We start from the raw sequence: 27,489 nt of genomic DNA, 5'->3' as shown, positions 1-27,489 counted from the left end.
TTCTACTGATTCAGGAATAATTCATTTGGAAGTCTTGGAGGGCTTTGGAAGAGTTTCCAAGGGAGTAGAGCAGTATATTACATACTTTTTCTAGGCTACTGAGTTTAATGTGGATATTAGGAAAACATAAAAAAGCTCAGACTTGCTCAGAAAACAGGAGCAGTGCTGTATATTTACTGTACATGTTCCTTTTCATCCTGTTTTGATTTCCCTTTGCATCTAACAGCATTCTGAAAATAGAAGAGTAATGAGGTTAGGAAAGAAGGTCATATATGTATATATCCTCTTATCTAATAATACGTTTTGTGTGAGTCCCACTAAGTGTAGTGCAACGTCAGCTGACAGATTGATCCTGTTGGCTAAAAACAGTACTTTGTGCTTCTGTGGTGCTGTTGCACTTAAACCTTTTAATTTATTGTTTGATATTCTGACAGAAGAGACTGTGCCAACAAGGACTTATTTCTCTGTACCCCACAAATTATGGATCAATGAGAGAAAATAATTTCATTATGTAAAGGACTTGGCAGTTAGCCCAGGTAGAAGCTCTGACTATGGCAGTGGTTGGAAATTGAAATATGTCCTGTATTTTACCAGAACTTATATTAGACTTCTTTGGTCTAATAATAAGAAAAATGTATTGCTGTGTGACTAGTTATGGCAAAAAATTCAATTATGATTGCATGGCAAATACAAAGAAGAGGAAAATAAATGAGACTTGCCCAAAATTTGCTGTGAGAACTAAATACAGATGATAGTGCTGTTTTAAGTGGGTTGGTTTTCGAGTTCAGTGTAAAATGAGTTTGGCATGGTGATAACTAGTACACATATGTTGAGCAGTATCTTTAAATTTCTTTCAGCATTGTTGCATTTTAGAATATTAAAACTGGTAGAACTCAAAATTTGAACAAATTTCTCCATCTATGAATGACTTAATTTCCTTTAATAATGCATACAACCTAGGAAGATTTGAATTACAGTCTTGTACAAAAGCACATCGATTTTTGACCTTAACCAAAAGGAAAACGAAGGTGCTCTTCCTGGCTCTGCCACTTCTCCTGTGAATGCTATTTATTTGTGAATCACAGTACATATGTGAGTTGGAGCACTGGAGCTGTGAAGTTGGTTTTTGGACACAGGTTACTCGCTCTTGGAATTTTAACAGTTGTGGGTCTTAGTTGCTAGATATTGCTGACAATAAATGCGACAGCAGTCAATGGACAATTGCTGCACAGGCTTAAGGTGTACTCTGCATTAAGGATACAGAAGAGCATCAGGCTTTGCAGATCTGAAGGCTGCTACAGCATACTTGCAAAGATGAGGGAATATTCTAAACCTGCCAAGTGTGAACACTTTACTGTTTCTTGAAGCTTAAACTCAGGAGTGTTATAGTTAATGTTTAGTAAGGAAACATATTTATAGTTCTTAATTTTATTTATGATTAATTAGTGACATCTATGTAAACTAGTTAAAAAGGACTTGAGTGTTGAAGTGCTTTGCTTGCCAGAACTCTTACCTTACAGCCCCAGTATGTAATTAATTCCCCCTGTCCCTCCCTCACCCCAGCTTTGTTTGAAGCTGATCTTTCTCCTATCTCTGAGTGGCAACCTGAAACTTCCTTGCTGATTGGCAAACACAAGATGTGAAGATTTATGATGTGCTCTGAGATATGTGTATGTCAATAACAGGTGCCTCAGCTTAAACTCTTGAGAGTTCATATATTTTTGTAAAGTAGAAGGCAAGCAAATAGAATGTTGCAGTGGAGAATATATCAATCATGGTAATGATGTTGAAATCCTGAAGAGAATTTTAGTGAGTACAACTTGACTCAGATTTCAGTGGAGGCTTATTCTTACAGAAGCTGACTGCTAGATTAAGGCATATAAAGTTATAAGACATAAAGCTTATTGGATTCTGATGTGCATTTGTCCTTGAATAGGCTTAGAAGGTTATTGTACTGAAATGCTGCCTAAACTGTCCTGCAGTGCACAGAGGCAAGGAGGCAGTGTGCCTTAAACCAACTGTGAATTATAAAGCGAAGAGCAGATTTTTAACGTAGTATTAAAAGGAAGTGTGGCTGTGAGCAAAGCCTGATTTTTGGCTGTTGGAGAGTTGCATTCCAAGTTATCTTTCAGGAGGGAAAAACAGCTGTCCACAGATGGTTAGGCTGGTTCTTGTTTTTCAAGTAGGTAGTTTATGGAGCAAAGAAGTCAATGCTTTTGCGCTGCTTTAATTACAGATTATTTCTTGGATAGCTCATTGAATGGAGGCTCTGAGTAGAGCTTCTCACTGACATTCAGCAGCACAGCAGTAGCTGGGCTGTTTCCTTGGCTGCCTGCTCAGCAGTGTCTGCAGGCTGGGCTTTGCAGCAGGTGGCCCAGCTCGGTGACCTGACTAGACAGAAATTCACTGTGCTCCTGCGGCCGCCAATCACGCCAAGCTGACGAGATCGCCTCGCGTGACCCTGGTGAGATTAGAAGGTTGTATGTGAGATGGGCAACTCTTCTGCGGGCAGCTTAAGTGGCAGAATGACACAATTTCCTGGAATAAACATGTTGCTGGGTCAGGCAGCTGCTGCTAAAGAGCCGTGTGATGTCGGTGCTGTTGGGGGTTTTGTCCTTTTGAATCTTATCCTGAACTAAAGCCCGTCCCCTTCTCTGGATAGTAAAAGTTTTAATCAACAGATGAATGTGCAGGTACGTCGCTGACTGAGGCTTCAGCTGTTTTAAGGTTTGTGTTTAACCTGCCCTTGACCTATCGATTATGCATGTTAAATAAATTATGTTATTAACCAAATGGCAAAAAGTGCAGAGGGTTTCAGCAACTGTTTTGTAAGTAGATTAAATGTAAAATACAGTGGGTTTTTTTTTTTTTTTTTTGAAAATGCAGGTTTTACTTTCTCATTTTTGAGGCTACTCTGTCTAGGACAGTGAAAATATTTTACCGTAGTACGTGCCTCTCATGTCTTCCTTGAAGAAACGCTTTGGATCACCAAGTAATGCTGGTATCTGAAGTGCTACTAATTCGCAGGAAGATAGTAATGGTTGGCGTTCAGGGTTTCTGCTCCAATTCATGTTATTAAAATGTGAAAAACAATCCCTTTTCTTGACTATTTCCAGCCTCAGCTTTGCTAATGAAACAGTGACACCTGCTGCTATACTTACAAGAAGATTCTTCAGTTAAAAAAGCTTATTTTGAGGAATTTTTCAGTGGGCTATGAATTACTGAGTGCCTACTCCTAAACCAGCTATCTTCTAGATCCTCATCCTTGATTTTCTATGGATTTTCAAGTATACATTTGGCATTTATGTGAAGGGTAGCCACATGTAAAAGTAGCTGTATATAAATACTGCGCGTGCTTTGCTTTTTGAAGTTCATTTGCAGAGTCTTAACACCCAGCAAGGACCAGCTCCACTCTGCACACATCGAATGTGAGTGGAAAGCCACATAGGTGCAGTGGTTCTTTGAAATCAGTGACTCTGGCTGAGGTGGTTTGTTTAACCCATTCAAGCTCCTTTGGTGTAAATTCTTTCTGCTAGTTCCCTCTGTGCAGCTGTTTCTGAATTCCCCCACTCTGTATGCACTGTAGTTTCTAATGAAAGCATTTAAACTGTGATCATTTATTTTTATGAAAACGTGTTTGCAGAGAGGAGGTAGAGAACTCTTTCTTTCTATTCTTCCCTCTTCCCTCCTCACCTTTGGCTGCAGTTGTGCCTGCTCTAACTCGTCTGCAGTCTGAAGCTGGTTATTTTCCCAGTTTTGATGTATCATGCCTGGTACAGCAAGCTTGAATTTTTTTATGGCACTTGGAGGATCACCTTGTTTCAGATAAGGTTCAGCATGAATATCTGGTTGCAGTGTTAAGCTCTGAGTTCTCCCTGTGGACTTGGTGGCTTTTGAGGCCCATCAGGAGAATTCATTCACTTCCCATTGGCTGCATGCAGGGATTCTGTGAATTTTGGGAGTGGGTTACGTGATTTATTTTAGTGGCAGCCAACTGCTGCTTGGTGCTCTAATCTGGAGAGGAAGGAATTTCCAACACTGCTGAACTTCTACATTCATGACTTGCTTGAAAAACATAAGATGTATTTATCATGTGCATTGTGGATGGTAAAAAGCAATATTTAGGCTCCCCTTTGTGCTGAAGAAAACTAGTGGTCTCTGTGGGAAAGTTGACTGCTAGTGAACTGAACTGCATTTTTTCTGGTAAGCAGTCAGTGATTTAAAAAGGATCTGAAGGGGAAGCATTCTTCACTAACACTAATAAAATCCAGGTTCACTTTCTGCCTTGACAGTCCAGATCAGAAAAGCTGAGGTCTTCAAAGTGCTGGGAAACAGCACATAGTAAAAGGATAGCAATGCTAAAATTTAGGAAATTTCTTCTGTAGCCACATTTAATGTATTTCCTTTAACATATTATTTTTCTGTATGAGTACTACTTTTTTTCTTTATGTTTTCTTAGAACATCAAGGGATATTTGGCTTGCTTAATGTTAGCCTATATCTGACAAATGAATCAGATGGGAAATACCAAGGTTAATGATTTTTATGTGTGTTCATGTGACAAGTAATAGCAAAAACAGATCCACATATTCTGGTCACACTTCTGAGACTTTTTAAAAATTATATTTTCACTTTTTAGTGGTGGTAAAATTCCATCTGATCATGTGAAGTAACAGACGTTTCTTCCCCTAATTCCTGTTTTGAAGTAGATTGTGTCTTCTGGAAAGTTTAAATCAGATTTATGTGCTTTCTGAAATGAGATTTTCCCATGTAGTAGTCATCTGGATTCACTCTGAATGAATGAGTGTCTCTTAACAGCACAAATACTGTTTGTGTTCTCTGTAGAATAATAACGGGTAATGGTAATTACTTTTTGTCTTTTTTCAGTATTTAAGTGCTTGCAGAGCTATCATCTCAATAGAGGTATAGGGTTTAAAAGTAATCTGGACTATAATTTTCCTTCTACACAACATAAACTCACTAGACACAAATCTAAATTCCTGACCCAATTTTACACAGTGGACAGATGTGCAGTGATTATAGCTTAAAATATTATTTGTAGGTAGGGTGACATCAGTGTTTGTTCTGCTCTGAGCTTCTGTTCCTTTGTGTATAAATTGTTGTTTAAAACATGTAAATTCTGTTTTATTTCAGCAACAAATTGCTCGTCCTTCACAAGAGGAAAAAGTAGAAGAAAAGGTTGAAGAGGAAAAAGCAGAAAAAGCAGACAAAAAAGACGAAGAAAAGAAAGATGAGGAGGAAAAGGATGAGAAGGAGGAATCTAAGTAAGTTATATGTACAGAAAATGTACTAAAGATAAATTGCCTTAACTTCTATGCATTTTTTTTATAACGAACAGAATTGCCATTAGTCCAACAGTGACATCTCATTCCTATTTAGTTCTTATGCATCAAACTAGATAGGTCAGTCTCTTTGTTTTTTCTGAACTTATCAGATTGTCTGTAATAGCAATCTGAATGATTGCATACAATAACTTTGTATATCTATATTATTTTTTTTTAAACTATTCTCAGAGAGAATACCAAAGAAAAGGACAAAACTGAAGTTGCCACAGAGGAAACCGAGGAAAGGGAGCAGGCCACTCCTAGGGGCCGAAAAACTGCCAATAGTCAAGGTCGTCGTAAGGGCAGAATCACCAGATCAATGACAAATGAAGCTGCACAAGCAAATGCTGCTGCAGCTGCAGCCACTGAAGAACCACCACCGCCTCTTCCACCCCCACCAGAACCTTGTGAGTAGCATTGAGGGACACCTGGGGACCCATCTGTGGTCACACTCATCACTGATAAAGAGGTGTGTTCTATACATGGAGTTACGTTTTGGGATTGGTTTGTTCAGTATTACGTCTTTACTCTTAGGCCTGCTTATAAATTTATGACTGTTTAATACGGTAATTCATAGTTTCATAATTGCAACTGCATGGCATAGTTGTAATCAGGTAACTCTTAAATGTGTGGTGGGAGCCATTTAAGCTAAGTGTTAACTGCTTTTTCTGTTTTTCAGGGTTATTGGTGGATCCATGCAGATCCAAATGCCTTTGGCAGAGATTGACTTACAGGCTGTAGCTCATTGAAGTTACTGTTAAATAAGTAGGCTTGATATTTGAATATACTGGGGAGTTTCATAATCTGAAAGAGATCCCAGCAAGTTGTTTTTGTTGTCATTTCTGCATTAGATGGCAAGAGAATTCTTTAAAATAGAAATGTCACTACCTTGGCATGTTAGAAAGGTACCTTATCTCCAGCTGCATTTCTGACGTGATTAGTGGTGGTGCAGCAATACTAGCAAACAATACCTTGTGACAGGTCAGTAATTAGCCAGGTTGGTGTGGCAGTTTTTTTCCTTCACTGCTGTGCTGTGGCAGACATCACTCTTAGTTCTCTGACTGGGTTGTTACTGGCAGCTACTCTTACAGAATTTGTAATGACTTATTCTGTTGCTCAAATATTCATCTCATCCTAAAGAACAGAGTAGACAAGTGAGTTCTTTAGCTGTAAATATCAGTAATTGTGATAAACATTTTTTCTCAGTTGATACCTTTATTTTGGTTAGCTGCTGGATAATGGCAGTTGTCATTTTTTTTTCTTTATTTTTTACAGGATATTCTGGAAAATCCAGAATAGCTTTTCAGTGGGTCAGATCTCTCATAGTATCTTATTTGTATTGTTAATGGAAGTTGTTGAAGAGTCCACATTGCACAGAGTATCTAATGGCAGATCTTATGGAAAGGAAATGGAGGCTGTTGCCACTTAATGCCATTCAGAAAATAAAGCAGGATGATGTCAAATCTGGAGAAGTGAATGAAAAATATTTTGCCATGAGTCATAGTTTCCTTCTTGTTTTTACTTCTATTTTTACTGTTTTATTTTATTTTCCTGTTTCTCAAGTAGAAAACTTAATCAATGCAAGTGTGGTAATTTGATGCCCACTAATAGATAAATAACCATTTCAGTTCATTCTGTAGTGGTCAGTGAAGTAAGATGGAACTACTCTGTCATGTCTGGGATTGTGAGAACAGTGCAGAATGCCTTTTAAAGAAGCTACTATGTTGTGCTTCCCTCCAGTTGTGAACTATATTAAAAACAACAAAATACTGCTGGGATTTGTTTCACCCCAAGTTGATGATATACTTGTTTTATAAGATCAGGGTTAAAATACAACTGAGAATCAGTTTGTTTTTTCCTTTGTTCAGACACTGCAGTAATCAGTGTGCTGAAAACTTAGACAATCACGTGGGCAGTAAGAGTGCAGAAAGTTCTTTTGTGACTTTAGAAGAATGCATTACTGTAACATCTAAACTTGAGGAACCCTCGTGGATACATAGAAAAGAGCAGATCAAAGTTGGAAAAAGGGCCCTGCTGGGAATGTGTATTTCAGTCTCAGTTTAATGAAGACCATTTCCCACTGACAAGAGCACCTTTCCCATGTGTCTTGAGTAAGCCTTAATGGAAATAGAGTAATAGATATGGGATGCATACTGTAAAAGAGGCTCTTGTTCCTTCTTTCTGATCAGCTGTTGTTTTCTCTTTCAGCTTCTGCAGAGCCTGTGGAGACATCCCGCTGGACAGAAGAAGAAATGGAAGTTGCTAAAAAAGGTAACCTTTGTAAAAATATGATTTACTTCTGATTATTGAATATTTACTGAATTATTGAATATTTACTTCTGAATTCAACAAGTGCTGTGATTCTGTTCAGAGCCATGCTAAATGTATCATTTGAAATCTGCTGTGTCTGTGTTTAGAAAAACTCCTTTTGTGCAAGACAGTCCTTTGACAGAAAAGTTATTTTCAAGTTGTGTATTTGTTTGACTGATAATGTCATCTGTAAATATTACTCATAAAAATCAACGTTTCTGCATAAGGAGCAGCAGAGTTAAGTCTGAAGGCTTCATTAGTAGGCATTTTGGTAGACAGTTTCTTTTTCCATATAGAAGGTGGAAGGTGGTCATATAAGGATTTAAGGACAGCAGTGTTTTAGTACCTTCCTTTCCCACTGACAGTCTTGCTTCATTTATGAGGGTTTGGATCTCTGAAGGATCTCTGAATTCTGATATCTGTTTCTTTATGTTTGAACAGGCCTCGTGGAGCATGGACGCAACTGGGCAGCAATTGCCAAAATGGTTGGGACGAAAAGTGAAGCTCAGTGTAAGAACTTCTATTTCAACTACAAAAGGAGACACAATCTGGACAGTCTCCTTCAGCAGCACAAACAGAAGGTAATTACAACGGATATTGCTTACTTTGCAGAGAAAAACTTAGCATCTCTGAAGTCATTCATTGCTCTTCACTAAGATTATTTTGCAGTCACCACTTGTTTCCTTTTCTGCTTGTTTTTGTGTTGTGGCATAAATCTCCTAGAGGAGGCAGCTGGTATAGTAATCACTTAATGCTTTAAAATGCAATAAAAAATTGTCTCTTGGTGTGCGTGCTCAAGCCTGAAGAATTCCTTAGTGCTTTGAAATCCATGTTCTTTATATGCAGCAGCTATAGAAGTTCAGGGCATAGCTGTAGTACTGTTAACTTGAAATATGATGCAATGCACAGTAAGCACTAACTTTACAACACAGCAAAAGAATTAATAGAAGACTAAGGGCTTAATGTTTTGTGGCATCTAAAGTGGAAGCTGGAGTCTTCTAAGCTGTAGTGTCTTAGTCTTCTCTCCAGTGAAGTGAAGAGTGTCAGTTTCTGTTTGTTGTAGTAGTTCCTTTTTTTTTCCCCCCCAAATGTATATGGAGACAGTGGCTTGTTCCCAAAGTTGCATTTGGTCAGGAGCAGCAAAAGCTGTTCAGAAGTTGAAAGAGTACATCCTTCTTAATGAATCTGTACTAAAGAGATTCTGTGCCTTTCATTTCGACCTGAGGGTTAAGAAATGAGACTGCATCTCATAAGAAAGAATACTTGTAAATTTTCAGTACAGTATAAATGCCATATATTTATCAGTCTTCACGAAGGCCCCGTGAGGAGCGAGATGTATCACAGTGTGAGAGCGTGGCTTCGACTGTGTCAGCTCAGGAGGATGAAGACATTGAAGCATCTAATGAAGAAGAGAATCCAGAAGACAGTGAAGGTAACTATGTGAGGAGGGAACTCCTGTATGTACTGAAAAGGAAAGACATGGATCAGAAAGCTGTATTCCATTTCGTTTACTCCAGCAGTTGATTTTCAGCTGTTGGAACTTCACTAGTTGTATATGGAGAGGAAATATTTTTAGTATTGAGCAGCCTAAAAATTGATTCAAATAATTGCTAGTTGATTCTCTGAGCAGTTGTCTTATTGTGTTTTGGGACAGCAGACACACATTTCATTGTTACAGTAAATACTAAGCAGCAGTTGACAGAAGCTAAGTTGGATCTCATTAATGTCAAAATCTTAATTCTAAAACTTTTTTTTTATTTTTCAGGTGCTGAAAATAGTTCTGATACAGAAAGTGCTCCATCTCCAACTCCAGCAGAACCTGCTAAACCAAGTGAAGAAACTCCATCTGAGAGTGCTGCTTCAAAAATGACCACTGAGGCAGCAGCCGAACAGGAATCTGTTAAACCAGCAGCCAGCACATCTCCCTCCTTAACATCCCAAAGTGTATCAACAGCTGAAAGTCAGACTTCTGAGCCACAGGTTAAGGAAGAAATAAATAATGAAGCAGAAGAACCTATGGAGGTTGATGGTAGAAGCCATCCAGTCGAAGCTAAGCCTGTGCTTAATCTTCCAGTGCATACCAAAGTTGAACCTGTAGAGACTGAATTGAGGCTACCAGAAAATATTCAAGTGAAAATAGAGAGTGATACCAAAGAGAGAGAGATGGAGAAACCCAAGGAAAAGTCAGAGCCTGAAGACATGGACTATAATCTGTCACAACAGGTTAACTCAGCAAGACAAGAATCCCATTCAGATAATGATTCAAGTGCCACCTGTAGTGCTGATGAGGAAGTTGATGGAGAGCCTGACAGACAGGGGTGAGTCTGTCTAGTTAGTTGTTTAGTATTCAGAATCTTCCATGTTTGCTTTTCCCACCAGCCCCTCCTTGTTGGTGAGAACAGGGTCTAGGGTAGCCCCTCTTGTTGGCTTCTCTATCCCTTGGAGACGGAAGTTAACATCAGTGCCTTCCAGGAGCATCCTGGATTGCATATACCATTCTTTATTGTCCCTTGAACGTATATTGGAGCGTTTGAAGTCACCAGTGAGGACCAGGGTGTTGTGAACACGAGGCTGCTCCAATTACAGAGACCTCATCCGGTTGGTCTTCCTGGTCAGGTGGCCTGTAGCAGACTCCAACTGTGATGTCACCTGTTTTTGCTCTCCCTTTAATCGTGACCCATAAATGCTTGGTCTGTTCCTCATCCATCCCAGTATGTTCTGTTGGTGAGATTCCTCTGTAGCCATAGCATAGCTTCTGAGCCTGTGCCTCCTCTGTGCCAGTGGTCTTAATATACACACAGCACCAAGGATAGCTGTTAAATGTCAAAAGTATCCAGTGTCATTGTGCTGCATGTGCTGTTTTAAAGAGTGCAGTTGATGGTGTTTCTGTTCTCTCTGCCTCTTCAGATGTCTCTCCACAAATGTATTAGGTGTCTGAGTGGAAATACTGTTATACACTGCTGTTTATGTTTAGACCTTGTGCTTCCCATCTTTTTTTTTTTTGAGGCATTCTTTATAAAGAAGGTTGGATTCTTGCATTAGTGTACATATGGAAACTGTGTTCATAAAGACATAGCATTGAAGATTCTGAACACTTCTGTCGTTTCTGTGAATTTTATAACATAGCAACATCTGTTGCTTATTCTACCTGGTATGCTTTGGATAAACCAAAACATAGTATTTATTTATCTATTTATTTAACTTTGTCCAGTGTGTTGAATCTTGGTCTTTTTGGTGATACTTTTTCCCTTCCTTCTCTTTCTTCTTATAGTATCTTCAGGGAGTCAAAGCCCTCATTGTTAAACCCAGCTGGATCAATACTGGTGTCACCCACGATAAAGCAAGGGCAGATGGACCTACAACAGCTTCACCACCGAGCAGCTGTCATACCACCCATGGTATGCAGTGTTTTAAGTGATGCTTGGAGGAATATATGTTGTCCTCATAACTAGTTTCAATGCTAAAGCAGTAAATAGTTTTGAAACAAACACAGAAATATATTGTTTACTTTGTTATCCTGTTACTTTTCAGGAGTGAATTAAGCTAAGTAGAAACAAATAGACCAGTATTGGCCTAAAAACAGAAGTGGACCATTTGAAATGCTCACACGTAGACTACACCCCTGCTGCAACGGGGCCACAGAACAAGATAGTGACTTTAGTAAATATCTAGTATTAATGTGCCCATTGTGAGCATCTTCCCCTCTTTGTAGGTTTCCTGCAGTCCCTGTACCGTTCCTGTTGGAACACCAGTGAGTGGTTATGCACTCTACCAACGGCACATTAAAGCAATGCATGAGTCAGCACTGTTGGAGGAGCAACGCCAGAGGCAAGAACAGCTTGATATGGAGTATCGAAGCTCTGTAAGCCCGTGTGGCACTTCCAAAAGCCCTAATGTTGAGTGGGAAGGTAGGTGGTTTTACATCTGTCATGGACGTAGCTCAGTACCGTATGTCACACATTCACTTCTCTGCCTCGTTTAAGAAGGAAAATGTAATATACTGTTGGTTAATTCCTGCTTTGATTGAAGGAACTAGTCTGTTATAACTGATCTTGCTACAGCTACAGGATTAGGGAACTACCTTATAATTTCATTTGAATAAGGCAAAACTGGCTTTTCTGGGGTGAGGTCAGAATTTAGTTTTCAGAAACAGCTGAGCAGATGATTGTCTTTATGCAAGAAAAGGACATTCAATGGGAGCCCCAGTTCTGTACTGTAACTGTTTACTGGAGGAGGAAGTGGTCCAGAAAATACATTGTATCAGGGAAATAAAACCAGTGTGACACCAATGTACTGAGCATTACAATGTTAGGGATACCCTCTTCGATGTTTAATTCTTCATTCTTTGATTTTAATGTCCTTGTGCATTATGTCTGGTGGTTCTACAACATTGACAGCATAAATTATCAACATAAATTTGAGTATTTTATATTTAACGTGCAGAAGTTTTGAAAATGTGTTAGGAAAATGCTTCATCGTAATTACGGTCACCTAAAAAGAAGGAAGCATTGTTTTTTTTCCCCTTTTAAAATAATGAGAAGGGAGCCTGTACACTGAGGTGGGTATAAGGTTGTGGCTTTTGGAAGTTGCTTCTTTAGGTGGAAAGTCACAGTTTGCTCAAAAGTACAGTTTAGCTAAAATATTCCCTGAATAAATCTTGGCAGTGGCAATACTACGTTATAAACTGTGGGAAAGTTCTAGCATGAAGGCTGACCACAAAAATCAAGAGTGTTATTGAAGCAGTGGAGGGGGATAATGTGGTTCATGTAAATGGGTTCTACAAGCCTGGACTTTTTCATCTGCAAATTAAAGAGGCTGACTTGTAATCAGATCATTACAGTAGCTGCTTCCTAAGATATGTTCTGCATGCAAGCGTTGTCCTTCCAGTCTTGTGTGTAGGAGAGAGCACAGAGACTCTGTAAAAATCTTCCATTGTAAACATCAGAGTATTCATATACACATACTATGTTGTGGGGCATCTTGTCAGACTAAAGGACCTGTTATGACAACCCAAGCAATATGTCACCATGGAGTAGTAAAGATCTTTGCAAAGCTGTTATAGAATGGCTAACGTCATCAAGATTTGTTCTGGCTCTTACCTTTTGAATACTTAAATTGTCCATTGCCAAATAGAAGGGATTTGTGAAGTTCTGGTTCTGGATTTTTAACATTCTAAAATCCATACAATTTCATTTTCCCTTTAAACACAACTGACAGACAGTACTGGTACTTGAACTTTGGTTTGTTGCTTCTCTGGCAAACAAACAAGACAGGGAAACTTTTTGTCTGGAATTGGCATGTAGGTCTGACTGAACTTGCACTTGGCTGATGCACAGTGTTTGAAAGGAATCATCTTCACATGAAATTCTTACAATGGTATTGCTTTCACTGAAGAGGCTTAAAGGGACCAGATGCTGTTTTTTCACAAAGTATGAAAGTTGTTCAAAGCTTTGGATATAAAAGTACAGTCTGAAGAACATAATAAATTAAGCTGTACCTTTTAATCCAATTTTCTAATTATTTTGGAAAGCAGCTTTGTACCAGTGTGTAACTTAATTAAAAAAAACCTGCAGTCTTTGCCAAGGATGGTATTCCAGAATGAATTTGTGTATGTTAATTTCAAAACTAACATGTGAATCTGGATTACCCAGAAGATTAGCAGTACTAAATACATTCACCTTCTACTGGGTAGTGCTGCATACTTGTTGTAAGCCAGAAAACTGGCACAAGAACTGCTATCCCTATGCCTCAGTGTGTAGAACTGTTTATTCTTTTCATTCAGAAAGAGTCTACACTACCAACTTGGGAATTTTTCTGTTATTTCAGTGCCAAGTGATGTTTTGAAAGCAATTGTTTCCTTTTTAGTCAGATTACATCTTTTCTCTTTAACATTTATACCTGCTGAGCACAGTCTGACCATTGTAATAGGCCCTTTGTTAAAGTTCTGTAGCATACTGGACTTTTTGACTCTAATTCCTAATCTTAGCATTTTTCTTTAACCTTGATAGGAAAACCTGTGGCCTATATGCCCTATGCTGAGGTCAAACGAGCAATAGAACAGGAAGCACAAGTGCAAAATACAGCAACAAGGTCAGCATCACCATACAGACTATCTCCAAGAGAAGTCAATAAAGCCTCTCCTCAGCCTGACGTGAATGCAGCTCGCTATAGCGTCCCACCAGGTAAACATTTATTTTAGTATCATAGCAATGTATCTGTCTTTGGAAGCTGGACTTCTGTTGCTTTCTGCAGTATCAAATTATTCTCTGAATACTTTGTGAACTAACAGAAAAAGGAGTTTGTTTGTGAGTATGTAGATAGGTGTTCTCTATTTTTCTGTCTCCAGTGAAGTTGCATTTTTGTTTGTCCTGGCTTTTGTTTTATCAGCTAATGTGTATTTCACTAAGCAAATAGGATGATCTGAAAAGTGTCAGAACAGCATAGGGACAAAGTCATCAGGAGTGTTTTTCAGATAATACAAATTCTGTCATATTCAGACAGAGCTGAGAAAGGCCTAAATTGCACTTTGCTCAAAGCAACAATAACAAAAAGAATGTACCCTGGATTGTTAGCTTTAAAAATTCAGTTTTAAGAGTTTGCAATTCTACTGGGCAGCTTCTGCCGTGTTTGAACTTCATTGCAACATTAGGTATTATCCATTTGGTTTTAAAGTATAACGTATATGTGGACATAGTGAGTTTCAGAGCTGGTAGATTGCTTTTGGGTATTGAGAGGCTGTTCTTGTCGAAAATTGTTAGATGAGCTATACAGCTTCTGTTTTTTGTCTCTCTACTGATTAATAGAGCTGAAACAGATTGTGATGTTTAATGTACAATTTTTTCCTAAGTTCTCCAGCCTGCTCCTCACCAAGTAATAACCAATATCCCTGAAGGAGTCCGCCTTCCTACAACCAGGCCTACCAGACCACCACCACCACTCATTCCATCCTCCAAAACAAGCGTGCCATCAGAAAAACCTTCTTTCATCATGGGAGGCTCAATCTCACAAGTAAGAGAATTATTTATTGAACATCTGGGCTTGTAACATTTTTTTGCCCTTTCACCAACCTTCAAGATCTTGTATTTAGTTACACGTTAACAGCATTAACAGTTAAAGAGTTATACAAGTTATCTCTAAAAATCCAGGAGTTATGTTATAAAACAGAACATGCTGCAGTTGTTTTATGTTTATTAGCATAATTGAAGATGCACAGTTCAGGTGAACTACATCTCTGCTCTGAACTGCTATAGTTTAGTGCTTAGATTTTTTTGCAGCAGTGTTCTGTATCATTTTAGGATCATAGTGGTTTTAGCAGTCTTCTTCAAACACAGAAGTGAATCATTATTCCAGAAACAGCAGTTAATGTAATGTATTGTTTCAGGGAACACCTGGCACCTACTTAACATCTCATAGTCAAGCTTCCTATACACAAGAAACAGCAAAGCCATCAGTGGGTTCCATATCACTTGGGCTGCCAAGGCAGCAGGAGTCAGCCAAATCTGGTAAGAAAAGAGGAGCTGACATACATTTTGTATAGACTATTTAATAACTTGTAACTAAAGGAGTGGGGAAGAGAAAACCAGCAAACAAGAAAAAAAAAACTTTTGTTTTTTCTTCTGAATAGCTTCCCTGCCATATATCAAACAAGAGGAATTTTCTCCCAGGAGTCAGAATTCCCAGCCTGAGGGACTCCTGGTCAGGGCACAACATGAAGGTGTTGTTCGAGGTAATGTCAGCTGTACAGTTTAAGAATGAGATTTTGTAAGAGCCTGGTAAAACAGAGAGAATTTGAGCCTAAGTTACTGAAGTCATATTTTTAAACATTTAAGGATTAACCTGTTCCCTCTTTTCTGAGGCATATCTCCTGTCTGTATCTCTTGTTTTAAAAAAATGGTTTCAAGAGATGCCAGTTTCAAAATTGTGCATACACAGTGCAGCACTTTTGAATTAAATAAATATGTCAGAAGAGGGGAAACTAAACAGCATGGATTAATGTGTTCACATGCCACAAGAAGCTAAGTCAAAAGAGGAAATAATTTAGCTGGCTCTTATACACATTGTTAACAAGCTGAAAATTTCCTTAATATTTTAATATGAACTAATGGTTCTCATTATGATTTCTGTTTCAAGTACAGTAGCTATATTTTCTATTGTTCACATATTTATCTATACGTATCTTTATTTAAAATCAGGTACCACAACCATACAGGAGGGAAGCATAACACGAGGAACTCCAACCAATAAAGTTTCTGTTGAGACCATTCCTTCTTTGAGAGGCTCCATAACTCAGGTATTCTCCTCTTACTGAGAAGGCTGTAGCATAACAATGTATTTAAGTTTTTTGCCATGATTGCATTTTGTCTGAAAAGAGTAAATGCCACAGAACAGGAACTACCTCAAAAGTTTAAATAGAATCAGATGGTCAAATCCAAGCATCAGTGAAGTGATGAAGTCAGCATTGCCAGGATTTCGTCTTTGTATATTTGGTTATTTTTAAACTTGTGAAATAAAACCACTGGAGATCTTACTATATGTGAGGATTAATTAGCATCATCCAGCCAGTTATCATTAGCACTTTCTGTGGAAAACAGCATCACGCTTGAGTTTGGGTATTAAAATTGGTTGTAACCTGTCTTGCACAGAGGATGTTTCAGCTGTTTTATCTCATCTTTTTTTAAATGCTCATTTGGGATCTCTCTTAGTTACAGTCAGCAGTAGGAACAATTCTCTTCTCAAAAGGGTAGATTTCATTACTTCAGATAAGAGATGCAACTTAATGGCTCCAGTAAGTATGTAGAGTATGCTACCTTTCCCTGAAATGGTACTGTAGGGTAAATGTTCTAGGTCATTAAATACCCCAGTAATATTGTACTTCCTATTCTACTTTATATGCATTTTTTTTTTAAGTGAGAATTGCTTACAAATGACTTTACTAATATTTAGGTTAAATTACTGGTAATAGGGGCAGAAGTTTAAGCCATGCTGCTTGTTAAAAGTGGGTGGCTTTCTAGGTCTTAAAAATAGAACTCTTTCCTTCATGGCTGCCTATTTTCTTGAATAAATACACATATTCTGTATTATAGTTGTTTGATTTAAATGCAGGGTACACCAGCTCTGTCCCAGTCTGGCATAGCAGCTGATGCGTTATTGAAGGGGACTATTACCAGGCTAGCTACAGAAGACAGCAGCCCAGAAAAGTGCCGAGAGGAAGCTTCAGCCAAAGGCCATGTTATTTATGAAGGCAAAAGTGGGCATATCTTATCTTACGATGGTGAGTATTCATGCATTCTTGCTGAAAGCCAAGACTCAGCAGGTTCTGCTGAAGTCTTTGTGCTTCCAAATGTACAGATAATACCTCAGTCACTGGGGCACCTGGAAGAAGTACTGACCTACCTGTGTGTTTTTGTGTGTATAAAGACTAAAACAGTACAGAAATTGTACCTGTGTACTGATGGATATCCTGTACATGTAGATAAAATATAGTTAAACTATTTGATTTCTGTGCTACTTATTTCTACTTTGTCCTGAAAATGTTATTGAAAGATTAAGCAACCAAGTTAAAACACTATATTAAAATAAAAAACCCACACACCAAACAACTCGTGTCCTTTAACATTGAGCTTTGCCTAAAACACTGATACATAAAGTACTCTCTGTTACTTGTGTAATAAACCATGAAAGGACATTAAGCTTGAAATTTAATGTTTCAGTATTATACTGAAGAATTATTGTACTCTGGTCTCATTAAGTGTGATGCTCATGACTTCTTATTTTCCACATTTTCTAACCTTACTTCTGTAAATGTTACCAGCTATTAAAAATGTTCGTGAAGGAACAAGGAGCCCAAGAACTGCTCATGAAATTAGTTTAAAAAGAAGTTATGATACAATGGAAGGAAATATAAAGCAAGGAATGTCAATGCGGGAATCTCCAGTATCTGCACCACTGGAAGGTAAGAACAGCTGCTTCTGAGTTGTTCTGTATTTTATTCAAGTCTTTGTGCTGATGCTAGATAACCTAGTCTTATGGGTGAGTGAAAAGAGGAATTTTGTTTACATCTTACACCATTAACTAAATCCATATAATAATCACATAATATAATAAAAGCACGCTGCAGTTATTACTGGAGTAGAGTTTTCCTATTTCTTTTGCTGGTGGATGTTCTCATAACTGCAGGTGATTCAGCTAGCACTTACATGTGTCCAATTTTTTGAGAGAAGTAACTGACTCTTCACAATTCCAGTGAATTGTTGCAGGCTCAAAAATGTTTCTCAGCTGTGGCATAGAAGCGTAACACATTGGTATGACCTTTTGCATTCCTTTAATGAATGTCTTAGATTATGCCAAGCAGAAGATTTATACAGCTGCTGTATTCTGCTTCTGGGCATCCATAGCATTATTTTGATTTAACAAACTGTAATCAGAATAAGACTGTAAAGGTCAAGGCAGGCCACTGTACAACTTTCACGATTGTCTTCAAAATATTGAATATCAAGAAAATGTTTCTTAACCCAAACTCTGGGGCCTTCCTGCTAAGATGCATTTTGTCTCACCTTTGGATAGCCTTTAAATTATATTTTGATGTGTTTTCATCACATGAAACAATGAGTAAGAGGTTTCTAAACTGTATGTAAAAATTCAGTGGTGCCTTTCAGTTGCTCATGCATTTGGCTTGTCTTCTAGAAAATAAAGGGAAGTGTCGAGAAGCTTTTGGAACAAAAGTTAAGCTTAATTATAAAATTACCCTCTGATTTGAAAAATGTCAAAACTTGTAATGGTGTAACAGCATGAATTGAACCAAGGAGCTTTTTAGGGAAGGATGGTCTTTGTAACGTGTTGATGCAGGGCCTAGCATACTGAGGCAAGGCTCTGGGCACTACAGATAATATCTGTAATTATGTAAGGAGGAGGATGGCGTTTTTGAACACTTGTTATTTAATTCTCTAAACTAAGTTCATTTTAATTTCAGGTTTAATATGCCGTGCACTGCCTAGGGGTAGCCCACATGCTGAACTTAAAGAAAGAACAGTGTTGTCTGGCTCTATAATGCAAGGTAAAGTTTTGCTAGTTTAGAAGACAGGCTTTAATTATGTTCCCAGAAATCCGTTATGAAGAATGGTAGCTGTGTTAGACACAGATACACTGTATGTAAAGCTAGTATATAAGCATTGGTTTGGTTTCTTTTTCTATTTTGGAAAACAGATACTTCTAAGTACAAATGGTTGGCATTTAGCATGTTTTCCTATTTTTTTTATTATTTTTCTTTTTTGCAATGTGACTTTCTTTCTATAAAAGGCACACCCAGAGCAACATCTGAAAGTTTTGAGGAAGGCTTGAAATACCCTAAACAGATTAAGAGAGAGTCGCCTCCCATCAGGACGTTTGAAGGAGCCATCACTAAAGGGAAGCCATATGATGGAGTCACTACCATAAAAGAAATGGGTCGTTCCATCCATGAAATCCCAAGACAGGACCTGTTAAGTCAGGAGAGTCGCAAGACTCCTGAAATTGTGCAGACAGCCAGGCCAATCATAGAAGGCTCCATATCTCAGGTAAATACAAAAAGCATTGATAGAATCATATGGTTGCTTGCATAGTCAGCAGTGAATCAGTTCCAGATATTTGAGTGATGACAAATGTGTAGGTATTCTGTTTGTTTTCTTTTCCGAGAAGTCTGCTAATGAATGAAGCTTAAATAACCTCTCTGTATTAGAGAAATCCTGACACTTGACCTGCAGGGATCACACTTGTTAGCAAGTGTGATGTAACTGACAAGTAACAGTGGTTAAAATCCAGTTGTGTTCTGTGCTGTGGTAGCAGCAAAGAACTACAGTGTCAGCCAAAGGTTTTTTTTTAATTTTATTTTTTATCAGGAGTGAAACAGCGTCAGAATAACCTAACCTGATCTTTCTTTCCTTCTCAGGGTACACCCATAAAATATGAAAGCAATTCTGGCCAGTCTGCCATCAAACACAATGTAAAATCATTAATCACTGGACCAAGCAAGCTACCCCGTGGAATGCCTCAGCTGGAAATGGTGCCAGAAAATGTGAAGGTGGTGGAGCGAGGAAAATACGAAGATGTGAAGACCGGGGATGCAGTACGTTCCCGTCACACGTCAGTAGTCAGCTCTGGTCCCTCTGTTCTCAGGTCAACTCTTCACGAAACTCCTAAATCACAACTGAGCCCTGGGATTTATGATGATACCAATGCACGGAGAACACCTGTGAACTATCAGAGTCCCATGTCCAGGAGTTCACCTATGATGAATAGAGTTAGTGAGGGTATGTTGTGCTGATCCAGAGTAAGAAAAGAACTTTGAATAATTTCATTTTAAATGTATTTTTAACTTCTTCTTTTTCCATTAATCTGTTCTACTTTATTTTTACTCTATAGTTCCTCTTGATTTGGAGGTTGGTTAAGAAGGAATTCTAGAAGGCTAAAAGCTGTTAATTGAATTAAAAAAAAAAAAGAAAATGTGCCATATTGTAACACAGAGTCAAAAAGTAGTTCAGTCTCCATTGGTGTTTATGTTAACGTTGTCTAAGAGCATGGTGTTCTAAGGGCAGAAGCTACTCCTGCATTACAGAGGTGCCTAGAGGAGGAGGCTAATATGCCATAGTGCAAACAAATGTAGTTTTAGGGTTTAGAATTTTCACTAGATATTTTTTTGATATAAAATACTGTCTGTGATTTATTGTAACTATTTGCAGCTTGTGTGCATACGGCTGTATCTCTTATTGAAAAAATATATTTTAAGTTTGGATTTTTCCGTTTTTTTTTTTTTTTTTGTTAGCTGGAATATCTTCTGGGAAGTCAGCAAATCACGAAAGGAAAAACACGCTTACTCCCACCCAGAGAGAGAGTGTGCCAGCAAAATCTCCAGTCCCAGGGGTTGATCCTGTAGTGGCTCACAGTCCTTTTGACCCTCATCACAGAGGGGCTACTCCTGAAGTCTATAGGAGTCACCTCCCTCCTCACTTAGATCCTGCTATGCCATTTCACAGGGCTCTGGATCCTGGTAAGTCTGCTAATATTTTGGCTTGTTTGTTTGTTTGTTTTTAGAAATACTGTATGCTTGTCACAGAAAAGATATCTTAACAAAGCTCTTATTGATGGGCTGATACAACTTAACGGGTTATATACACTGCTGTGGCTTGAAGTCTAGTCAGAAAACATACTGTAATATTTCTTGTAGAAGCTTCAGATAGTGGTTTTAAATAAGTATTTGTGAGATGTATTAAAAGCTTTCAGGAAAACTGTGCCACAGAATGAAAGCATAATCAGAACTCCTCTGTTTACTGAGAGATTACCAGGTTGTCTCTGATGATAGGAAGTCAGTAGACTTCTGTTCAACATGTTCATCAGTCTGCCTTTGTGGGGTGCTGTAACCTTCTTCAAGTGTTTCTGCCATTCACATTGTCAGAATTTCATGATTTTATTCAAGTCTCTCCTCTAGGAGGATGTGGATTACTTAGCTTTTTCTGTCCACATTCAGTGATTAAATTCCATAAAATGCTAGTATTAAAATGCTATTTTGATTCATTTGCTGCTGAGAGAATCGATAGCACTTCTCATTGATACTATAAAAACATCTGAAACTTTGGTTCTGTATCTTGAGCACTAAATGTTTTTTCCTCCTTTACCCTCAGCTGCTGCTGCTTACCTGTTCCAAAGGCAGCTCTCACCCACCCCAGGCTACCCAAGCCAGTATCAGCTCTACGCAATGGAGAATACACGACAGACAATCCTAAATGACTACATTACCTCACAGCAAATGCAAGTCAATTTACGTCCTGATGTAACCAGAGGATTATCTCCCAGAGAGCAAACTTTAGCTCTCCCATATGCAGGAGCAAGAGGTATGCCTGTGTGTTTTTGTCTGGTGTTTTTTAGAGTGTATTTTGGATATGCGTTGTGGCTTGGGAGAAAACCTGTAGGGGTTGATAAGTGATCAGAACTCAAAAGTAAAACTGTGTTCACTGTGGAGGGGTTTAGATTTCATAGAAGCATAGATTTCTGTGGAGATCTTCACATGGAATGTGATTTTTAAGAAGAGTTTCATAATGAAATGTGAAGTGCAGTATTAGACCAAAATAATAAATGAATAGTTTTGAATCCTTGGGGTTATATGATGTTCCCAGGAGTTACAGATTTAACTGGAAATTGCTGAGCCGTGAGCTTGGTTACTGGATGTGGTAATCTGCCTGTCATTTAAATCAGTTTTGGAAGTTATTTGTAGAATGGAAGACAATAAATGTGAAGGAGTTAGTCTAGAAAGGCTAATTATCTTGGGGATAGGATACTAACTCTTGCAGTGATTTAATTGGCTGGAAGAGAAGGGAAAGTGTTTTTCATAGTAGAAGTTATACTGGAGTTCCATTGGGTCCTGGGTCATTTCATTTTTTGAATATAACAAGTCTGGAAAGGGGTGTTAGCAATGAACAGTGTATTTAACATGCAGACCTTTGATCTGTCCTTGAAAGGTCTTTCTTACGTGTGTCATCTCCTAACAGGAATTATTGACCTGAACAATATGGCTCCCACAATCTTAGTGCCTCATCCTGGAGGAACAAGCACACCACCCATGGAGAGAATCACTTACATCCCTGGTACTCAGCTTACATTTCCCCCTAGGCCTTACAATCCTGCTTCTCTGTCACCAGGTATAAGCTGTTACGATTTGACTTTTATGTTCACTAACATCATATGATGTGTTAAAGGGTGGAACTTGGGTCTCTAATCTGTCTAGTTCCTAACTAGAGAGAAAGACCTTTAGTAAAAAACAGTTTAGCTTTTCACTGCCTCTGTGTTAAGCTTTTGCCTTCCTAAGTAAGACTTGGCTGGAAAGAAAATGGATTTGGGAAATTTGTTGCGAGTAGGTGGCAGAATGTATCAGACAGTGTTTACATCAAACTGTGCTTAACTTTAGTATTTGTTTTTGCTACTTCTTATCTTGTGGATGTTCCAGGACACCCTACACACCTGGCAGCTTCTGCAGCTGCAAGTGCTGAGAGGGAACGGGAAAGAGAGAGGGAGAAGGAGCGGGAAAGGGAGAGGGAGAGAGAACGGGAAAGAGAACGTGAGCGAGAAAGGGAGAGAATAACTTCAGTCCCTGCTGAACTTTATCTTCGGCCAGGTGAGTTTGCATTGCTGCATTTGCATCAGTCTTCTTGTAGACTGTAACTGCTCATTTTCTATATCCACTGTAAGCAATATGCAGCTTCTTAACAACACAATTGCTCAGTATTGTTTGGCTTTAAACTGAACAGTGATTTGTAACACCTTGCAGTTGTGGTTGTAGGTGAAACTTCAGCAAGTACTAGGCTTCTTCATCTTTTTGTCATAATGAAGAAGTACTCAGGGAAAGGTGTGAATCCCAGCCATGCCTATTGCTACTTGCATTTAGCTTTAGGGCATTGTAATCAGAACGCTGTTATTTAAACCCTTTATAGTATGGATTTTACACTGTAGTCTGTTATATCTACAGTAATGACAGAATGGGAAATGACAGTTGGGAAAGAATGTGGAGGAGAAAACATTGATATGTAGTTCTGTATTGTTATAAGAGTTATTAATACTTCCCTCTCTGCTATTATGTTCTGCAGGTGCAGAGCAGCCTGGCAGACCTGGCAGTCATGGATACGTTCGGTCCCCATCCCCTTCAGTTAGAAGCCAGGAAAACATTCTGCAGCAAAGGCCTAGTATTTTTCAAGGAACCAATGGGACAAGTGTAATCACACCTTTGGATCCTGCTGCTCAGCTTCGTATCATGTATGTTTCTTATGTTACTGTTCCAGAGATACCTTTTCTAATATTTGAGAGTTCATTTCATCTGAGGAAGATTCTAAGAGATTCAGATATGCTGATGTCTGATGGCTCTTGAATTTATTGCGTTTTCAATCAGTTCCGTTTGGATAGAGATTAGTGTTACAAAAGCTTTGCTTTGTTTTCCTCATGAAATGATTCTGATCCTTTTTTCATGTGATACAGTTCAGAATTTGCAATGTGATGTAATTTGGAGTATTCCATGTGTGCCAACAGGCAGCTCACTCCTGGAGCTCCCTCCATAACTCAAGGTCTACCTGCTTCCCGCTACAATACCGCTGCTGATGCCCTCGCTGCACTAGTAGATGCTGCAGCCTCTGCTCCTCAGATGGAAGTTGCCAAAGCAAAAGATACCAAGCATGAAGGAGCCAGGATAGAAGAGAATGTGGGTCGCAGATCAGCTGTGGTTACTGAGCAGCAGCAGATGGAACAGAAAACACTGGAGGTAGAAAAGAGGGCTGTCCAGTGCCCCTATACATCTGCAAATTTTTCTGGTGGCAAATCCCAGGGACAGTCTTCAACAGTAGTCTATTCAGAGGCTGGTAAAGAGAAAGGACCCCCTCCTAAATCCAGGTACGAGGAAGAGCTGAGAACTCGAGGAAAGACCACAATTACTGCTGCTAACTTCATAGATGTGATCATCACTCGACAGATTGCTTCAGACAAGGATGCACGAGATAGGGGCTCTCAAAGTTCAGATTCTTCCAGTAGTTGTACGTATCTTAGTAACTATCTACTTCTTTACTGTCTTAGCCTTTTAGGGAGATAAGAACATGTGAAGTAGTTCTGATGTTTAATGATAAAATATTCAGCTTTGCACAGATCATATGCTTGATAGGTAAATGCAGTTTTTGCATGTAATGACTGAAGATTCTTGCAAAATGGTACCTGATAGCTTTCTTCTGATTCCATGCTGCATCATGAAGTGCAAGATATTAGAGCTAACCTTATCAGAAGTCAGGAGGTGTAAAATAACTGGGTCTACGTTAGAATGCTCTTCTGTGGAAATTTGTTTCACTGCAGTTCTTATTAGAAAAAGAGAGAGTATTTTGACTTCCTTTTACTGGTGTCGTTTTGATGGTAGCACTAGTCATGCTACATTGTAGACAACAAAGATCTGTAATATTTACACCTTATTCCATGACCTCTGCTTGATAATCAGTATCTTCTCGCCGGTATGAAGCTCCTGGAGATGCCATTGAGGTGATTAGTCCTGCAAATTCACCTATACCAACTCAAGAAAAGCTGCAGCCCTATCAACAAGAGACACCTAAACCAAGCCCGGCAGAGGGTAAGTTTTATCTGCTTTTGCAAACATGCTGACAGTTGTCTTCCTTATATTTATTGTGAACTCAAAACATAGTTAAAATATGTCACTTTTTAATTCAAGAGTCTTTAAGAACTTTAAAACCTTGAAACTACTGACCTTTAAGTCTGGCCTTTTCTTCTTCAACTAGGTGACCCAAACAGGCAATATGAGGGGTCGATTCACCGTTACAGGGCACAACAGGAACCTCCTCCTTCACCCCAACAGCCTCCTCCTCCTTCCTCCCAGGCAGAAGGAATGGCACATGTGCCCAGGACCCATCGACTTATCACCCTTGCTGATCACATCTGTGTAGGTTTATTTGCAGATATGAAAAGTTACATTTCAATTATGAAAACATATGTCTTGGAACATTAATAAAAGATTATAGATTATAGAACTGCTGTGGGGAATACTACACAATAATGTGTCTGAACTTAACAGTTGTTTCATGTGTTGCAGTTGGTCTCACATTTGTCTTGTTCACAGATTTTAAATACTGTGCTGTAGCCAATGTCTGATCAAATTCTGTTTTTTTTTTCCCCCTTTTATTTATTTATTTTTTCATTGGACACAATCAGCAAATTATTACACAGGACTTTGCTCGAAACCAGGCAGCTTCTCAGGCCTCTTTGCAGCCTCCCACCACTACATTCCAGAACTCTACCCCTGCTCCAACGCCTGTTTCTACCCGAGCAAAAACATCAAATCGTTACAGCCCTGAGTCACAGTCACCATCTGTCCACCATCAGCGGCCAGGTGCCAGAGTGTCACCTGAAAATCTGTCTGACAAGTCCCGGGGAAGGTAATGCATGTATTTGGTTTAACTGCAGATGTAATTAATTCCCAAATATGATAATTACAGAAACTTGGTAGTCCTTACGTAGATCATAAGGTCAGAAATAGAGGTGATCTTTGGTCCTGCCATGTTTTTGATGATTGCTTGGCTCTGTAATATCATTTGTAAACATGTTCCCTTCCCTACTAATGCTCTTTTTCCAATCTTAAGGGGAGTAAAGATGTTTAATCACTTAGAACTTACCAGAATCATTGTAGTTAGTTCAGTCATATTTTTGTGATCAAGTATACTATATAATTAGACATAAATAGTTGTGTATACTTGCATGTCAATTGCTACATGTGTTAACTGCTGTACTGCATGTATTAAGATTACTTCTCCATCTCTGAATTCTAAACGTAGACCTGGGAAGTCTCCGGAGAGGAGTCATGTTTCCTCAGAGCCCTATGAGCCAATCTCACCCCCTCAGGTCCCAGTTGTACATGAGAAACAGGAAAATGTTCTATTGCTTTCCCAAAGAGCTGAGCCTACAGAACAGAGGTATGTGTAAAACTGAGATCCTAAGATAATGTTAAAGCACATGAATGCTGGAAGCTTCTGCTTATGACTGCTTTTGGGAAAAAAAAAAAAGTTAAATGTCCAGTGTTAAAGATCATTCTTTTTCTTTGACACCTCTGGTGTTGGCAGGACTGACTCTCGCTCTCCGGGCAGTATAAGCTACCTGCCTTCGTTTTTCACCAAACTTGAGAACACTTCACCAATGGTAAAATCCAAGAAACAAGAAATATTTCGAAAGCTGAACTCATCTGGTGGAGGAGACTCTGATATGGGTATGCAGGATTTGCTTTTCTACTGAATTTTTCCAACTGATGTTCTAACATAAATATGCTTCAAATAACGTGAATGAATATAAATATATACTGTCAAACTCATTTAAATGTTGTATTCTGATTGCAGCAACTGCTCAGCCAGGGACTGAAATATTCAATTTGCCAGCAGTCACTACCTCAGGTAAGTCTTTCAGAACATGAAACTGTGTTTCAGAAAAGGTAAACTAATGCAGTATATTTAATTTCTATGCTTTGAGGAATGCAGTGAGAAGATGGTGTGAAACTTGAAAAGTAACATATCACCTGGAAAAAAAGTGTTTCTTATTTCAAAGGAAGGAACAAAAATGATTGAAGATCTCAGAAAATATTTAAATTGGGATCTTAATGTTTTATTTTTGTGGTGTTTGCAAATCTAACAGAGATAGTTAGGTGCTAACCAATTTCATGACTTCTATCTTAAATAGAATTTATATACAGTGTAGTTCACCAAAACATGAGCTTAGTTCATCAAATGTAGTTTAGTTTCTAAACTGGGGTATTTGAAATGCATACTGTTGGTTTCTTTCTATGGTAAATAAAATAAATAAAAATCCCCAACTTCCTGTCATAAAAGCATTAAACATAAGCCTCAGTACTTTATGATGGTAAAAGAGGTAGTGAAACAAAACTGAACGGAAATGTGGGAGATAAGAACTGGTAAATCTGAATCTGAGTTGAATTGCAGATTGCCTTTAAGTGATTTTGGCCTGTCACCTCCCCTTCTCATGCAGTGATTCTGTCTTTCAAGTGGAAAAGGTACCAATCTCCATCACATTAGATAGAAAGACAGGCTTTTGGAGTAAATATTTGCCACAAATCACACTTCATAAGATGAATTAGTGTGGATCATTAATGTGAGGAGTATTCTTCTTGTCTTTTCTCTTACAACTGATGAGTAGCTGCAGATTTTGACCTAATATGCTTTTACAATCAGCACGTTCAGCTTCCTTTGCTTATTTTTGCCATTTTTTTGATGTGTAATGTACTCTACTGTGGATATTTGGTGTTTGCTGGCACATATAATTTGCAGCCA

At 38.6% G+C, this 27,489-nt stretch overlaps 1 protein-coding gene across 5 annotated transcripts in view; it reads left to right on the top strand.

Annotated features, from left to right (window-relative positions):
• The window catches only part of NCOR1 (nuclear receptor corepressor 1), a 57,174-nt gene that overhangs the window by 27,192 nt on the left and 2,493 nt on the right, over window positions 1–27,489 (top strand). For 2 of the 5 annotated variants that reach the window (XM_065731993.1, XM_065731991.1), the window contains exons 15-44: window positions 5,154–5,284; window positions 5,534–5,751; window positions 7,553–7,615; window positions 8,096–8,235; window positions 8,960–9,086; window positions 9,420–9,972; window positions 10,926–11,052; window positions 11,367–11,562; window positions 13,663–13,836; window positions 14,502–14,662; window positions 15,036–15,156; window positions 15,279–15,380; window positions 15,847–15,944; window positions 16,757–16,925; window positions 17,466–17,606; window positions 18,624–18,707; window positions 18,950–19,206; window positions 19,578–19,938; window positions 20,451–20,675; window positions 21,307–21,516; window positions 22,171–22,320; window positions 22,626–22,793; window positions 23,263–23,428; window positions 23,699–24,195; window positions 24,645–24,773; window positions 24,940–25,100; window positions 25,370–25,593; window positions 25,990–26,127; window positions 26,275–26,417; window positions 26,545–26,598. In XM_065731993.1, coding sequence (XP_065588065.1) covers window positions 5,154–5,284; window positions 5,534–5,751; window positions 7,553–7,615; window positions 8,096–8,235; window positions 8,960–9,086; window positions 9,420–9,972; window positions 10,926–11,052; window positions 11,367–11,562; window positions 13,663–13,836; window positions 14,502–14,662; window positions 15,036–15,156; window positions 15,279–15,380; window positions 15,847–15,944; window positions 16,757–16,925; window positions 17,466–17,606; window positions 18,624–18,707; window positions 18,950–19,206; window positions 19,578–19,938; window positions 20,451–20,675; window positions 21,307–21,516; window positions 22,171–22,320; window positions 22,626–22,793; window positions 23,263–23,428; window positions 23,699–24,195; window positions 24,645–24,773; window positions 24,940–25,100; window positions 25,370–25,593; window positions 25,990–26,127; window positions 26,275–26,417; window positions 26,545–26,598 — 5,488 coding nt within the window. Of the gene's footprint in view, window positions 1–2,572; window positions 2,694–5,153; window positions 5,285–5,533; window positions 5,752–7,552; window positions 7,616–8,095; window positions 8,236–8,959; window positions 9,087–9,419; window positions 9,973–10,925; window positions 11,053–11,366; window positions 11,563–13,662; window positions 13,837–14,501; window positions 14,663–15,035; window positions 15,157–15,278; window positions 15,381–15,846; window positions 15,945–16,756; window positions 16,926–17,465; window positions 17,607–18,623; window positions 18,708–18,949; window positions 19,207–19,577; window positions 19,939–20,450; window positions 20,676–21,306; window positions 21,517–22,170; window positions 22,321–22,625; window positions 22,794–23,262; window positions 23,429–23,698; window positions 24,196–24,644; window positions 24,774–24,939; window positions 25,101–25,369; window positions 25,594–25,989; window positions 26,128–26,274; window positions 26,418–26,544; window positions 26,599–27,489 lie in introns of those variants that run through there. The other 3 variants (XM_065731995.1, XM_065731994.1, XM_065731992.1) reach the window with 3 other exon arrangements.

Source organism: Cyrtonyx montezumae, unplaced genomic scaffold (assembly GCF_038088225.1).
Source record: "Cyrtonyx montezumae isolate F1298 unplaced genomic scaffold, pur_monq_1.0 scaffold_15, whole genome shotgun sequence".
Taxonomy (NCBI): Eukaryota; Metazoa; Chordata; class Aves; order Galliformes; family Odontophoridae; genus Cyrtonyx; species Cyrtonyx montezumae.
The sequence above is the reverse complement of the archived record's forward strand: the minus strand, read 5'-3'. Positions and strand labels throughout refer to the sequence as shown.